Source organism: Canis lupus, chromosome 21 (assembly GCF_048164855.1).
Source record: "Canis lupus baileyi chromosome 21, mCanLup2.hap1, whole genome shotgun sequence".
NCBI classification, from domain to species: Eukaryota; Metazoa; Chordata; class Mammalia; order Carnivora; family Canidae; genus Canis; species Canis lupus.
Window position 1 is genome coordinate 12171038 of NC_132858.1, and position 15656 is coordinate 12186693.

At 51.1% G+C, this 15656-nt stretch overlaps 1 protein-coding gene across 1 annotated transcript in view; it reads right to left on the reverse strand.

The window, feature by feature from the left end:
- The window catches only part of SYT13 (synaptotagmin 13), a 44624-nt gene that overhangs the window by 11991 nt on the left and 16977 nt on the right, over positions 1-15656 (reverse strand). The window contains exon 2 of the mRNA XM_072790533.1: positions 2772-2997. Coding sequence (XP_072646634.1) covers positions 2772-2997 — 226 coding nt within the window. The remainder of the gene's footprint in view (positions 1-2771; positions 2998-15656) is intronic.

Genomic DNA, 15656 nt, shown 5'->3' on the forward strand with positions numbered 1-15656 from the left:
ATGGTCACAGCCTAGTGGCCATGATATGGGCTTTGCTGTCACACTTGAGCTGCCAAGTGATAGTTACGTGACCCTGGACAAGTGACTTCTCAGTTTCCTCATCTTTACACTGGAGTTAATCATAGTCCCTCTTTTCTAGAGTTACTTGCATGAAATGAAGTAAAGCGGGGAAAGTACATGGTCCAGGGCCCGGCCCACAGTGAGCTTTGAGTAAGGGAAATTGTCACAGCCTGTGTGGCCCTGTCGCCTTGTTTCAGGCAAGCCAAGCCCAGCCCATCTCCACCTGTCCCAGACTCTAATCCCTGCTCCTCTTGTGTTCACAGCTGGAGATAAGTGTGAAAGAGTGAGGCTGCAAGGGGCAAGTGGATGCTGGGGAAGGTCAGGGGTCGTGGTGGGACTTCAGGGGAGGCTGAAGAAATGCTTGTGGAATGAATGAATGAATGACCGTATCTTTAATTCAGAAGTTCCTAAAAACACAAATATTGCTCATTCTGTACCTCATTTGAACAGGAGCCAAACATCTGGGAGACTGTCATGAGTCAAACATATTCTAAGAATCAGAGGATTCAGCAGCTGTAGCAGACTCCACTTCAGGCCAATTGGAATTTTTAAATTTTTTTTATCTTCAGAACAAATTTAGAGAGTAGATATTTAAAGGACTATTTAACTTCCAAATGGTTTGTTATGTGGTGAAAAATTCCCCTGGTGCATCTAAGTAAGGAACAGATTGACCAGGCTGTGACCAATGAGTAAAACAAAACCAACACACACGCAGGACCCATGTGGCTTCCAAGGGCGCCGCACGGAGGACCACAGCAGGGTCAGTGACAGGAGGGGGCCTGCCTGGCACCCAGAGCTCTCTGCTCTCAGATGACCTCAGCCTTCAAAATCAAAACCAGACCAAAGCTGGCCCCACTTGGTAATGCAGGGATGGATTCAGCTTCCAGAAACGGGACGCTGAGCTACACAGAGAGCTGAGGATCGTCACGGCTGGGAGCAAGACATGTCCAGCATCCTGGGGACAACATCCAATAGGCACCCCCATGCCTCTGGCCAATACTGCTGAAGAATCAACTCCTGATTGCTTTCTGTCGAGCCAGTGCTTGGCTTCCGGGGTGGGAAAAAAGAATGAGGAATGACGACAAAGAGAAGATGAGCTAATGTTCTGAATTCTTCAAAGTTCCAGTCTCTGACACACTCTCCTGCTCTTCGTGGTGGAGAGCAACCGATCCTGGCTTCATCAGAGCTTTGAGAAATTACGATTCTGATCACTACCCCCAAGGCTCCTCATGCAAGCTCTTCCCCACCCTCCAAGCTTAAGCTCTCAAGTCCTCCATATTAATATTTTTAGCTCTCAAGTCCTCCATATAAATATTTTTATCTCAAGTCCTCCATATTAAATATTTTTACCTATTTAAAACAGGCAGGTTGGATCACCTGGGTGGCTCAGTCTGTCAGCGTCTGCCTTTGGCTCAGGTCATGATCCTGGGCTCCTGGGATCGAGTCCTGCATCAGGCTCCCTGCTCAGCAGGGAGTCTGCTTCTCTTTCTCCCTCTGCCCCTCCCCCTGCTCATGCTGTCTGTCTCTCAAATAAAAAGACCATCTTTAAAATAAAAACAAAATGTAGGCTGGAGTCTAAAAGTGAAGCAGATTCATTCATGCTACAGGCGCTACATGAATCTGTTCTTCAAGAAATGCCAGGCTAATCACCATGGTCCTGGGTAGGTCTGGGTGGAAGGGTGTCTGTCCACTGGCCACATGGGGTACACCTGGACCCGGGCCAGGAGATGCACAAAAATCGGGGTCAATGTCAGAGCTGCTTCCTCTACTGCCATCTCCTTGTCCAAACACATGCACAAAACCCCCAAACCACACAGCCATCCATTCTCCCGGCTGTATTTCTTGCCTCCTTAAGAAAGCCTGAATGCGGGCAGCCCCAGTGGCGCAGCGGTTTAGTGCAGCCTGCAGCCTAGGGTGTGATCCTGGAGACCCGGGATCAAGTCCCACATCAGGCTCTCTGCATGGAGCCTGCTTCTCCCTCTGCCTGTGTCTCTGCCTCTCTCTCTCTCTCTCTCTCTCTCGTCTCTATGAATAAATAAATAAATAAATAATCTTAAAAAAAAAAAAGAAAGAAAGAAAGAAAGAAAGCCTGCATGCTCCTTTGGGTTAGGGACATGTCTGCTTTGCACATCTGCCCCAGAGCCCAGCACAGCACTGTACCCTGAACGGTGTTCTATCTTGAAGTCCACACTGATGAGAAGGAGAGAAACACAATAATAACAATATGTTGTGCTTACATCCTTTGGGCCACACCCTGGGATGAGTACTTTATATACGTTATTTTATTTACACTTCACTACAGCCCTACTGGGCAGATAATTCTGCAGTCCCATTTTTGTGTATAAGGAAAGTGAGGCCCAGAAAGGTTAGCAACAGGACCAAGGCCACACAGCAAGTACATGAAAGGGCAGAGACTCGAACCCATGATGCTGAAAGCCCACGATCTAATCACAACTCTTCTGCATGACTTGGAGGACCCTCCACTGCCCAGTGGGAAGCTGGAGGTCTGGGAGGGAAGCAATGCAGCAATAGACCTGCAGGAATAAAGCACCGTAGCTCCGGCCCCAGGCCCACCTGCTTGCCCAGAGTCCAATGCTATGGATGCTGGGGCTGGCCATGTGCGGCATCTACAGAGACGCCGTTAGGCAGCCCCCCTCCCGCCCCCTCCCCCAGTCCTGCCTATAAAGGAACCGGGGGCAGGAGACCCCTACCATTCTGAGGAAGGATGAACAGCTCCTCTGTGACCTGCCTCTTGAGGCGGCTGTCATTCGGGGCCTGGGGGCTGGCAGGTGCAGCAGGCTCCTCCGTGGGCTTCAGAGTGTAGTCCGCATAGTTGATGACCTCCGGGGCTGTCACAGCCGGCCTGGGTCCGTAGATGTCTGGGAACTTGAGGAGGGCTCGGGGCTGGACGGGCTCCGTGGACTTTTTAACATTGAACTGCAAACACACATCGCTCGGATTAGTCCATGAGGGGACCGGGTCCCGCCTGTGTCCTACCCACAGAGAGGAGATGCCGTGACCTGACGTTTCATGAGAGGCCGAGGGAAGACTGTGGTCCCTTTCCGCATTTAGGGGCACCACCTAAGAAGTCAAAACGGCATCTCCGAACCTACCAGAAACCACGACATCCTGAGTGCCATTTCAGTCCTGTTCATCCATGCCCCCTCCTGCTGCCCACTGGTCCTCTGCTGTGCCCCCAGGTTATATCCGGAACTGTCACCTGTGCTGCTTGCCTTCCTCCCTCTTCCACCCAGTGGCTCAGAAGTACCAGGATTCCCACCACACTTTGAACAAAATCCAAACTTCAAGCAGTGACCTATGAGCCCCTGCCCAACCCGGCCCTACTCACCTCTCTGACACGGCCCAAGAATCCTCCCTCCCACCCCTCCAGCCACTGACCTTTCTGCTTCTCAAACAGGCTGAACTCTTTCTGGGTCTGATTTCTGGCCCCCAACTCCTCCCCGCCAAACCACTCCCCACCCCGGCCTGCTATAAATTAATTCCCTCCCTCATGCCTGTCCCCTCCCTTTCACCACATCCTGCTGTTGGCTTTATAGCACTGAGCTCACCTTCTATTGTTTTGTTATGGGTTGGCCTGTTTGGCCATTAGCGTGGGGCTCCATTAGCAGGGGCATTAGGTCTTGTCTTCCTCCTTCTGTGTCCCCGGTGTCTGCTCAGAGGGAGTACACAGCATGAAACTATGGCTAAGGCTGCCATGCTTAGCTGTATGGTTTGTGCACCGCACAAAGGAGCCTAGATGAGGGGCAAGCGGGGCAAATGCAGTCTGTGCCCGACTTGCCCAGCTGTATGCCCTGAGGTAGGGCCTTAGTCCATCCAGGGGAAAGAGCGTCTTTTTCTTTACACAAAGGCCCACTCGCTTGTGAAGCCTTAAATCTGCAGGGCTGCCTCACACAGAGGAGTGGAATCTTCTATCTTTGTCTCTATTAGGGGCTGAGATATCTTCTACCTGAGGGATTCAAACCGGCCAGGGGTCAAGGCTGCTTTCTCTAGTGACAGCAATGAGCCAGGGGCTGGGGAGTGGGAGCAGGGTTAGGGCTGGGGGTAATGTGGTCCTGGAGGGGGACAGCACTTAGAAGCTTACGCTGCTGCAAAGTGTGTGTGGACAGTGTTTGCACACTCGACATTCGCCTATCCCAGGAGAAATCCTGGACATTCTGTCCTCATTGGCATCTGTCCCTGATCGTTGGTGAGGGAGGCTGGATCTCAGTGAGAAGGCATTCCTAACTGTCCTCATCAACTAGATAACAAATGAGGGGTGCCCCAGGGCTCAAAGGGGCCAGAGGCAGGAGCTGGTTGTCTCCTGGCCACCATGCAGGTTGCTGCCCAGCCCTACAACGCCCTAAGGGACTTAGAGGGGATAAAACACTTCATTCCTCTCTTGGAAACGACAGTACGACCAGCAAAGGCACCTCTATCCCCATCTCTGCTGAGTGTGCCTGGCATCTCTGACTTAAATGGAACAAAGCTGCCCAGGAGCAGACCGTGCGGGCGGCAGCAGGATTACAACCCCAGTCAGCCTGGCTCCAAAGCCCACTGTCACTGTGGCTCCGACCTCCTTCCTGAGCCTTCCAGCCTTTACAGGCACAACACCCACCCATCAGAAAACGTCTGTCACTGTCACACATACTGACCAGTACCCCACAGAGGGACCTGTATGATTTGCAAAATCAGGTCCCCTTTGCACCCCCACCCACCGCATTGACTGCATCACTGGGCATCAGGGGCCCTGGTTTCTGGCACTGCCCCAACCGCCAGAGCTGAGCAACTCCTGGCAGGTCATTTCACCCCTCTGAGTTGTCACCTCAAGTGACAGGCGATTTCAAGGCTTGTTCCACTCCCACAGTCTGATCTACGAAGAGGTGAGAGATACACAGGTACAAGTGAGTTGGGGAGTCGATCACACACTGGAGAGTAAATAACAGGTATATTTGGCAGTTGGTTGGGGGGCAGGACAGAAGCAGGCAGCAGGCAGTCTGGGGGCGAGCGGGTGGTGCGTGCAGGCAGCAAGCAGGCATCTGAGAGGCCGGGGAGGGCTTCAGGGAGGAGCCTGGGTGGGAGCTAGACCTCGGGGCATTGGAAAGTGGGGTACGGGTCAGGGGGGATAGGGGTGGAGGAAGGCTGTGCTCCTGACCTGAGGAGCCCCAGGCCCCGAAAGGAGACACAGAGCAACGGGCTGATGTCCCCATGTCTTTTTTCCTCCACCAAGTGGCGCCCACCTCCAATATTCCATCCAAGGCTGAGTTACATATATTAATTACACTATCGTACAACGAGGAAACAGAGGCTTGAGAAGTTCAAGGTCATACAGCTGACAAGTGGTATATGATAGGGCCTCCAGATACTTTGACTGCAAATTTGCATCACTTCCACTGCCCTGCAGCTGCTTTAAAAAAGAAGAAAAAAAAAAAGGAACAAATTCCTGTTTGTCTTGGACGCTGGATGCTAAGTGACGATGGCAGCGTCCGGGTTCGGGCCACTGCTGCTCCATCCTGTTCATCAGACAAGGGCGCTCGGCTTCCCACGGGGACTACTGGGCACCCAGCGCCTTCTCGGAGCCATCCTGTCACTTGCTGGGTCCAGAACTACGTCGTTTGGCTGGTTTGGGGGACACTTTTGTGGTTTTACGTTTGGTTTCAAACCCAGTTCAATCCCTTTGGAAAGAGGGCTATGCTGATTGCCTTCCAGTTTGATCACATTGGGCCGGTTCTGCATTTTTCGTAGGAAAATTATCACCGGGCTCGGTTCTGACTGAGGCTCCCTCTGTGTTGCCTCAATTCTCCACAGAGCCTGGGTCGGCCTTTCTCCCTACTCTGCACATGAAGCTCTGACGAGAGCTTCATGTGCAGCCCCAGAGCACAAAGTCGGGGTTTTCTCAGCTGTCTGCAAATATCTGTCCTGTCCGTGCTGCCCTCCCTCCAGATCGCCAGGTTTCCTGAGTCGCACCCCAGCCGCAGCTGTGGGGTGGCGGGCAGGGACCTGTTTAGCCTGATCCTATCAGTCCTCGGGTACTGTTTCCACCACAGAGGTTGGCACCTGTCCTGGAAAGCCAACCTGGACAGAATGGAAAGCCTTGCATTTCACGGTAGGAGAAGAGATCCCCTCCCCGGCTGGACAGGAAGCCTGTGGCCCTATCTGGTGACTACGGGATAAGCCGGCCTTCAGCCAGCGTGGACGTGGTGGATGGCAGGGTGGGGAGAAAAAAGGAAACTGTCTCTGGTGACGGGATCATTAAGCCCCTGAATCACTCAAGCCTGGTATCCCACCTCTGTCCCTCAAGTCACCCGAGCAGTACTGTCCGTATTGCTCAGGCTGGTTCGGAGGGAGGTCTTTGGGATTTGCAGCCGGGAGCATCCTGAACTGATGCCCTGCATTTTCAGTGGGCGTCCCAGGACACCATGACTGGGGTAGAGAAACCGCCAGGGCTCGGACACCATTCCCACCTCCTGAATGTCCCCGCACCCGGCCAAGGGCGTGCTCGCTCGCTGTCTAGCCCTGCCCTGCCCTGGTAAGATCCTGTGTGGCGATGGCTCCCCGAAGTGGAGAGTGATTTGCAGGCCTTAGCTGGCCAGAGAGCAGAGTCCGATGACTGCTACATGACTCTGTTCAAGCAGGAAAAGCAGCAGCTGATTACCTACCCCGTTCTCTTGTACAAACTTTATTCCTTGCATTTCAAGACTCTGGTTCCACCAAATCTTTCACGTGCATCTATGTTTCCACTTTAAACAGCTGGAACTCCAGTGGCCCAGAAGCAGAAAAAAGGTTTGGGAGTGAGGGAGGGGGGCTGGGAAAGCATCACGAGTGGAGCACAAGCAAGAATGGCTGGGAGGAGGGGGGTACAGGGGAGCAGATCCTCCAGTGGCCCAGAAGCAGAAAAAAGGTTTGGGAGTGAGGGAGGGGGGCTGGGAAAGCATCACGAGTGGAGCACAAGCAAGAATGGCTGGGAGGAGGGGGGTACAGGGGAGCAGATCCTCAAACAAGGGCTTGCGTTCAAGCCTAACCCCGCAGGGCGAGACGGGCAGGATTTGGAAGTGGGGATTCTCTCTCCAATGTCCCTTGAACTCAGGGTGGAGATACCCACGCAGAATGAATCAGGGGGAAGCTTCCAGAGGGGTAGGCATTCAACAATCAGGGAACGTCGACCTGTGCTGGCATGGCAGGTACAGAGATCTCTCTGATGTGTCTCTGCAGGTTTTCCCTGCCTCACCTGTCTCGGGGCCGGGCCTTGGGCCACTTGCTGCTGCTGAGTGTGGACTCTGAGCAGCTTCACGGGGCACAGCCCCACTGCGCCTTGTGGTCACGCCCACCCCACTCCCTTCTTGCCATCTGCCCTGGGGTTTCTCAGGGGCTGCTGAGCCTGTGAGATGCCCAGGGACACTCTGGGCCCGCCCTAGGGCAACCCGGCTGTGCCACGACTTAATACACCCCCACGTTAGAGGGTCAGGGGGGCTTGACCACTGCGAGCTGGAAGCCAGACCTGAATTCTTCTCCTCTCCTCCTTCCTACCCCTCCCAAAAGTATCTCCAGTCACCTCTGGGAAGCTGACACCTCCAGCAATCACCCTGATGCCAGGTGGTGGCTGGCTCGGTAACGCCCCAGTGTGTGCCCTCCCCGTGCTCCCCCCCCTGCATCCCTTTGCACTTCCTGCTGCAGAGCAGCACAGAGGCCTCAGAGCAGGCTCAGTTTTCCCTAATCCAGGCTAAGACAGATGGTGTGGGGAGGAGGGGGCGAGCCTTCATTTAATGAACAAATATTTATTGAGCCCTGCTACAGGCCAGGTCCTATGCTAAGTGTTAGGGACACAGAAGTGAACAAGACAGACACTGTCCTTCACTTATGGGGCCTGTGTTGGAAAAAGAGAAATTAATTATGCAGTTAATGATCTGTAAACAAACGCTTAACCTTACCAGAGATGTTAGGTGACCCCTTTTGCGACATGATTAATTTTTCCACCTGAAGGCTGTTTATTAAATTGGGCTTTCGTGCTAGGGCATCCATCTTAAAGCATCACAGCACCCAGGACGTTACGGGTGGGCAAAGCTAACTCTGGCTAGAAATGGGGACAGATGGCTTCATCCCTTATCCTTGAACTTTAAAAGGAAAAAAGGAGAGGACAGAGGGGAGAGAGTCAAACCTAGAGTATTTGGATCATGTCAAACACAGGCCACTGCAGCTGCAGCTGGGGTTTGGGGCTAAGCACAGCAAAGCCCCCCTCCAGCTGGGCTGGAGAAAGAGGCTGCCAGCATCTATCACTCTGGGCTCTGAGGCTAGTGATAATGCACCCTAACGTGTCCCAGAGTCTCAGATGGAGCCTGGTGGTTCAAGCTTCAGAACAAGACAGTGTGGCTGGAGCCCAGGTCCTGCCAATTACTTGCTATATGATCTTGAGTCTGATTCACTAACTTCTCTGTGCTCCCAGTTTCTTCATTTATTAAATGGGGATGCTAACAAGAACACCTATGGCCTGGGGTCAGATTGAGCGAACCGAGATAAAGCTCCTAGCACCGAGGCTAGCATCAACAAACCCTCAACAAATGTTGGAACTACTTGTTTAACCCTGGGGTCGAGACGAGTGCTATATGCAAAGTGGGGTTCGTGCATTGGGGTCTGTCCCCGAACTCTTCTGTGATTCGGTAAATGGGTGTTAAGACAAAACAGGTTCTTCTCCCACAGATGGTGTGAGCAGCTCTGGTGCAGACCAAGCTTCTCCCACTAGAGCTGCTGGCGCAGGTGGCCCTACAGTGGCTTCCAGGACCCCTCACATCCTCGTATGCACCCCTTTGTGTAATTCTCTTCCCCTGGCTGTGGGCTGGACCTCGTGACTCGCTTCTGATGAATAGAATATGTGATGAGATGTCACGTGTGAGATTAGGTTACAAAAGGATGAGATTTCATCTTGTCTGCTCCCTCTGACAAGCAGGCCGTGATGTTGAGAGCTGCCTGGGGAGCATGGGGAGACCCAGGTGGCAAGGCCTGGCAGGAACTGAATGCTGCCAACAACTTGGAAGTAGATCTTCCCCAGTCAGGCCCTGAGATAACCGCAGCCCTGGACAATGCGACCCAGAACCGGATGACCCAGCTATGCCAGGGCTGGATTCCTGACCCTCAGGAACTGCAATCTGGTGTGATTTTGAGCCACTAATTTAGGGGATAATTTGTTAGATGGCACTATACAACTAATGCATCTGTTTGGGAGAATTTTCCAAGAAGCCATAAAAAATGTAAACTATGACACATCTACCAGAATGGCTAAACTTCAAAAGAGTGACAATATCAAGTACGGGCAAGGATGGGAGTTCATGGGAATGTTCATACACTGCTTGGAAGAGAAAACTGTAAACCACTTTGGACAACTTGTACTTTCAGACAAATTCTATCTACCCTATGGTCCAACCATTGTACCCATAGGTATTCATCCAGAGACAATGAAAATATTAGTAACTTTACTCATTCCAGCCCCACGCTGGCATCACCAGATGTCCATCAACAGGAAAATGGGTTAAGCAAATTGTGGCATAGTTTTGTGATGGAATAGTCCTCAAAAATAAAAAGAAATAAATTATCTGTGTGCTCAACAATAGAGAAAAATCACAAAAATGTGCTAAGTGAAAGGATGTATGTCACGATACGTAAAAATATATACTGCATAATTCAATTTTTTTTAGTTTTTTTTTTTGCATAATTCAATTTTTATCACTAGTGCTTAACTCAGGGAACATTTGCAACGTCTGGAGACGTATTTGCTTGTTACAACTGGCAGGTGGAGGCTGTTCCTGGGTGGAGGCCAGGAATGCCGCTAACCATCCTCCAATGCACAGGACAGAGCCCTACAACAAAGAATTAATTATCCAACCCAAAATGTCAGTAGTGCCGACTGAGAAACACTGATTTACAAGCAGTTTTAGAACAGGTAAAACTGATCAGTGGTGATAGAGATCAGAACAGCGGTTGCTTCTGGGAGAGGTGAATGGCAAGAGGCATGTTAGAGGTGTGGTTACAGCCCACGGGATAAATATTGGTCAAAATTGATTAAGCTATACACTTCTAAAGTGTGCATTTCACTGCATGTGAACTGTACCTCACTAATAATTTAGAGAGAAGTGGATATAGAGACAACCCCTCCTCCCCCCCCCCCCACACACACACCTCGATCCAACCTGGTGAATTAGGCTTTCTGAAATGGGCATAAGAATCTGAGTGTTGGGACGCCTGGGTGGCTCAGTGGTTGGGCACCTGCCTTTGGCTCAGCTTGTGATCCCCAGATCCGGGATCGAGTCCCGCATCGGGCTCCCTGCGAGGAGCCTGCTTCTCCCTCTGCCTATATCTCTGCCTCTCCTCTCAATCTGTGTTTCTCATGAATAAATAAATAAATCTTTAAAAAAAAAATCTGAGTGTTCAGCAAGGGTCCCAAGTGATTCCTAATACAGCCAGCTCAGAACTGTTGTCTATGGACTTCTATTTAGGATCCAGGGGTCTCCAGATCAGTGTTTCTCAACTTTCCTTTCAAAGCAGCTCTAGGGGCAGAGAAAGATAACACATCTTCTAGGGAAAGGGAAAGTCTTCTGGAGCAATTGGGAATCTTTCCTGAAATCTCTAATTCTATCATGAAAATTAATGTGCCTTTTTGTATCTGGTGCCATGCGATTGGTTTAGGATGAAAATGTTTTAAATTATCACCAGGAAGGAAAAGTTGCCCTTGTCTATTTTGTGACTTGAGATATTTCCCAGGACACTGGCTCTGCCTCCAACACCGCACCCCCCCCCCACACACACACACAGGCTCTCTCCTAGTAGAGAAGCAGGACTCTCTCCCTAATGTCTGGACAATGGGCAGTAAGTCCATCAGGTCAAGCTAGAAGTTAATGGTGAGAAATGGTCATTTTGCTTCTGGGAAAGAACCAACTCCTGGAGGCCGAGACTGTGAGTGGGAATTCCTTCCAGTCGTATATACAATTCTCCCAAAGAGAACTTGGGGTGAAGTCATAGAGGCTCTTCACCAACCCAAAGGCTTGGTCCCCACTGCCCATTCCCTCGAGAGAGCATCTCTGCACACCCCTACAACTGGTTGAAGCTTTACAGCTAACAGGCTACTTGTTAACAGCCTTGTAGGAGTCAGGCCATGCTCACTGCTGTGTAACAAACAACTCCCACACCTATATGGCCGAGCACAAGAAAAGCTGGTTTCTTATAGTCTTAAAAGGTCTACCGGACCTTCTCAAAACTCAGAGTCCCGGCCTCTTCCACCTTGTGGCTCTGCCGACCTGGGCCCGGCACTGTGTAGGTATTTGTTCACTGAATCCCCACAATGACACTATCAGGAAGTGCTCCTAGGATCAATTCTCTTTTCCAGATAGGAAGCACCATCAGCTGGTGAGTGGAGGGGCTCGAGTCAAACCCAGACAGACTCACTCCAGAGCCCTACACCGACCGCTCTGCCCCGCTTCCTGCCCCCTTCTCCACCTCCTCTCATCTTCAGTCATACTTTACTGCTCACTGGTGTTTTCCTTCCATGGAGACTGATGCCCAGGCCACTGGGTGGCCCCACTGCCCCAACGCCTCTACGCACCTTTGATTGAAGGAACTGGGTTATAGGTGCTGCTTTCTCACACTTGGATATGCATAATTCCCACCTGCCGAAGTGAACAATTCAGATTTTTCTGAAACCCGAAAGCCCAGATGTTTGATTCAGAGGTGTTAGGTCGAGCCTGGGGAACCTGCATGTCTGAGAAGCTCCCCAGCACGGCTGTAATGTGGGTGGTCCCTGTGGCCCATGTGGGAACACCCCGGTTTTGGAAAGGCCCCAGAAATTCAAGTAGGATAGGTGTAGACACGGCCTTGGTGTGGTGAGCACCTCCTGGACACAGCCTCCCTGTCTCTCAGCAGGTCCCCTCGGGTCCCCAACTACTTGTCTGGTGGATCCCCCACTCCAGGGGAACTGCTGGTACCAGACCTCTACTTCTTAGAGGCTTATGGGCAAACGCAGGGGGTCAGGCCCCAGGGGAGGGTGTATGCTGGGGAAGGGCATACTTCCAGCTGCAAGGTTGAAATTCACTTCGAAGGAGCAGCTTGTCTTCCGGTCCAGGCACCACACAGTGTTTCCATGGCAACCCAGCCACCGTTACATCTTTCAATACCCCTTCCAACACCTCCTCTTCTGTTTATTACAAGTCTGTACCCTCATCCCTTTTCAAATCCCCCTCCCTGGGGACTCACCTACTTTCTTCCCCATCCTTTGTCATTTTAAAACCTAAGAAGGCTCCTCTGTGGGGCCCAGGACACTCCCCACCCCCTCGCTGGTACCTCATGCGACAGACCAGGAGATGCAATAGACGAGGAGGTCTGTCAGTGAATTAGCCTTGCTGTCAGTTGGGTAAATGTGCTTCTCCACCGGACAAGAGTGAGACACAACGAAAATAGCAGCCAGCCCAGTGCCAACCCTTTCCCTGCTGGTAGTCGTTCAATCATCTGTTCAACATTTACGAAATCTCTAGATGCTGGTCGGCTGTAGGAACAACACTGTCCCGTCACTTCCTTTGTGGGGTGAGCATCGCCAGTGGAGAAGAAAGCAAGAAGTCACTAGATGCAAAAAAGGCAGTATCAGAGACAGATGGTGATGGGAGGGAGGTGGGAGGGAAGGGGATGCAAGGCTAGTGTTCTCGAACCCCAGCATGTGACCATGGAGCCTGCAGGCTTTACAGCCTGACCATGTGCTTCCCTGCCTGGGAGAGACCAAGGAACCAGAGCTACGATGGTCTGTTACCTTTCTAAGGTGTTGGGTAGATCTAAGGAGAAGCCACTGGGGCTGGGGGGACCCAGTCCCACCTCTGCCCTCTGACCCCAGCTGTCCATTCATGCATTCCATTGGTCACTGTTGGAGATGGAGAACCCAGTGTGACGGAGCCCGCAGCAGACGCTGGTCCCTGCCTGCCCACACTGCGTGTGTGGGGAGGAGTGGGCAGTGGGGGATTCATATAGTAATAAGTGCTATGATGAGATCAGCAGTGGGAGACAGGGTTTATAGGAGCACATCGAATTGCCGGGCGGGGTGGAGCAGATCTCAGGGTGGGCTGTGTGTGTTGAAGGGAGGAGGTTTTCAGGAAGATGCAGAGGCTCTGACTTTGGGTTGGGCACTCCTGGAAGCAGGAGCAGCGGTTTGACAGTGGAGAGGTGAGGGGAAGGCAATCTGGACCGAGGCCGTGGCTTGAAAGGCCTCATTGTGTTTGGAGAGCAGTGGGTACAACTAAAGCTTAAAGCCTCCTGAAGAGGAGGGGCAGCGAACACTGCCCTTCTCCCAAAATTTCCCAGAATAAGCAGAATTTTAAAAAAACAAAACAATTCTGGGGGACTGGAAGCCGCAAAATGGCCAGATCCTGCCTAGAGATTTCTGTCTTCTAGGTGGTCCCTGCATTGATGCCATTGGTCACATCACAGTGCCTGAAGGGCGCTGGCCTCCACCTCTTGACCACTGCCTGCGTGCATGCCCCATGCTCCTCGAAGCACTACAGACTTTACCTCACACAACCTCACACAACCCTAGAGGTAAGTGCCTAATACTTTCCCTATTCTACACCCTAATATGAATAAATAAAAACCTAGTATCAAAGAAGCCTAGTTCTTCACAAAGGAGGAAAATGGGGCTCGAGAGTTTGCAACTTGTCCAAGATCCTGCAGCAAATGTAGGGCTGCTTTGGCCTTGGAAGCAGATCCACCCACAGCCAGGGCTGCTGACCATGACACCGCAGGACATGGCTCTCCGGGGGCTGTCTCTGGATCCCAGCCCATAAACAGGTGGAAATGGAGAGGTCCAGCTAGGTGCTTTTGATTTGCTGGCAGGCCCCGTACCATTAGACGGATAACTCCACTCCCCTCCCCACCCAGTTGTCTGGGCCTTTTTTTTTTTTTTTTCCTAAATGAAGTGTCTGGATGTTTGGGCATCAGCTTCGTTATTCCTCTCAGTTTTGGATACGGGCTTGGCATCCTTCGTGCTGAAAATATGTCTGGTCTGTGACATGAGCCAAGACAATGGCAACACTATGTTGTCACGTCATCAGCATCGGTCATAAGCATTGTTTCAAAGCCAGGATGGTTTTCAAGGTCAGAGAAAAACCTCTGACCAGGGGTTCAAACTCAGTCTTGTTATCCCAATTCCCCCATCCTCATCCCCCATCTCCAGCCGCTGTAGCAGCACTGTGGCTAGTGGGTTTGAATCCAAGCACAATCTCAGCCAGCCTTTAACAGTCAGAATCTGCCCCCTGCACCCCCTCTATTGGTTTCCTGGGGACTTCAAAGTCTTTCTGTGAAACTGTGTCCATGTATAGGAGGAAGATCTCAATGCTGCATCATCAATGATTTCTGTAGTACGAGAACACAGACACTTAATGTTGGTTTCTGTGGCCTTAAGCAACTGTCCGTTTGAATATATCAGACACTTTTTCTCACTTTCTTATCTGTGGGTGCCATGTCTCTAACGCTGGAACGTCATTTGGGTATGAAAGGCTGAGAAATCTGGTGATAGGCTGGTTTCCTTGGCACTGAATTCAGGATCTTCCTTCAGAACACCTATGGGATTTTTTTGATTCTATAATGCTTGACGATGAAACTACTGACAAAGGCAGCAGTGTTTTACCTTTCCTTAAGCAGATATATTACCAACAATAGCTAAAGTACTAAAATTTGATACTTTCTTTTTCCCATTAAAAAAAAATCAGAGCACATTCAAGGTTATTCCCATAGTAATACCTCCTTCACACATTTGCATTCTGATAAGCTTTTCTTAGTGGGAGAGCAAGAAAATTCTGTAAGACCCTTGAGCATGTGAGCGTCATCCATCACAGGTGATGCCTCGTGGAATACAAGTGCAGAGAGTCGCTAACTGAAGACATCCATCCACTTCTGGGCAGACACTTGCACAGCACCTCATTTTCTACCCTCGTGGTTTAAAAAACAGCCAAGTTGTGAAGTGTGGCTTCCAAACAGGACCGTGACTGTTTTATTAGATCCTCCTTAGATTTTGGTTTTAAGCCCCAACCCTCCCATTTCTAGACAACCACACAGAAATCTGCACACACTTTTTGCCTACTAACTGTGTATCCACGCGCCCTTAAAACCCGTCCTCAGGAAGTTGACCATGCCATGGTGCAGACGAGATATTTCATATACGGGGAATACGAACTGCTCATGCTAGAACTCTCCTGTGTCCGTGGCAGACATGACTAATAAGTTAAAACATTCTTTCCTGCTCTGCTCAGACAGGGCCTGTTCAGCTCAGGGCTCCGGAAGCTGCTACAAATGGGTAAGAATTGGCACCCAAGATGAAAGCTAGGTGGCTTCCCTGCTGCATATGTATAAGAAGATAGTAAGTGTTGAAGGTAATCCTGAAGGGCCAGGTGTCTAGACTATGAGCTGCAAAAAACCACCGAGGAGGTTCTCATGGTTTGTGAGGTCAGAGAAAGCTTCCTGCAGGAGGGGCTCAGCCCAACATTCAAAGATAACTATGGATAGGAGAGGCAGGGGGTAGGGCAGCCCGGGTGGCTCAGCGGTTTAGCACCGTCTTCGGCCCAGGGCCTGATCCTGGAGAC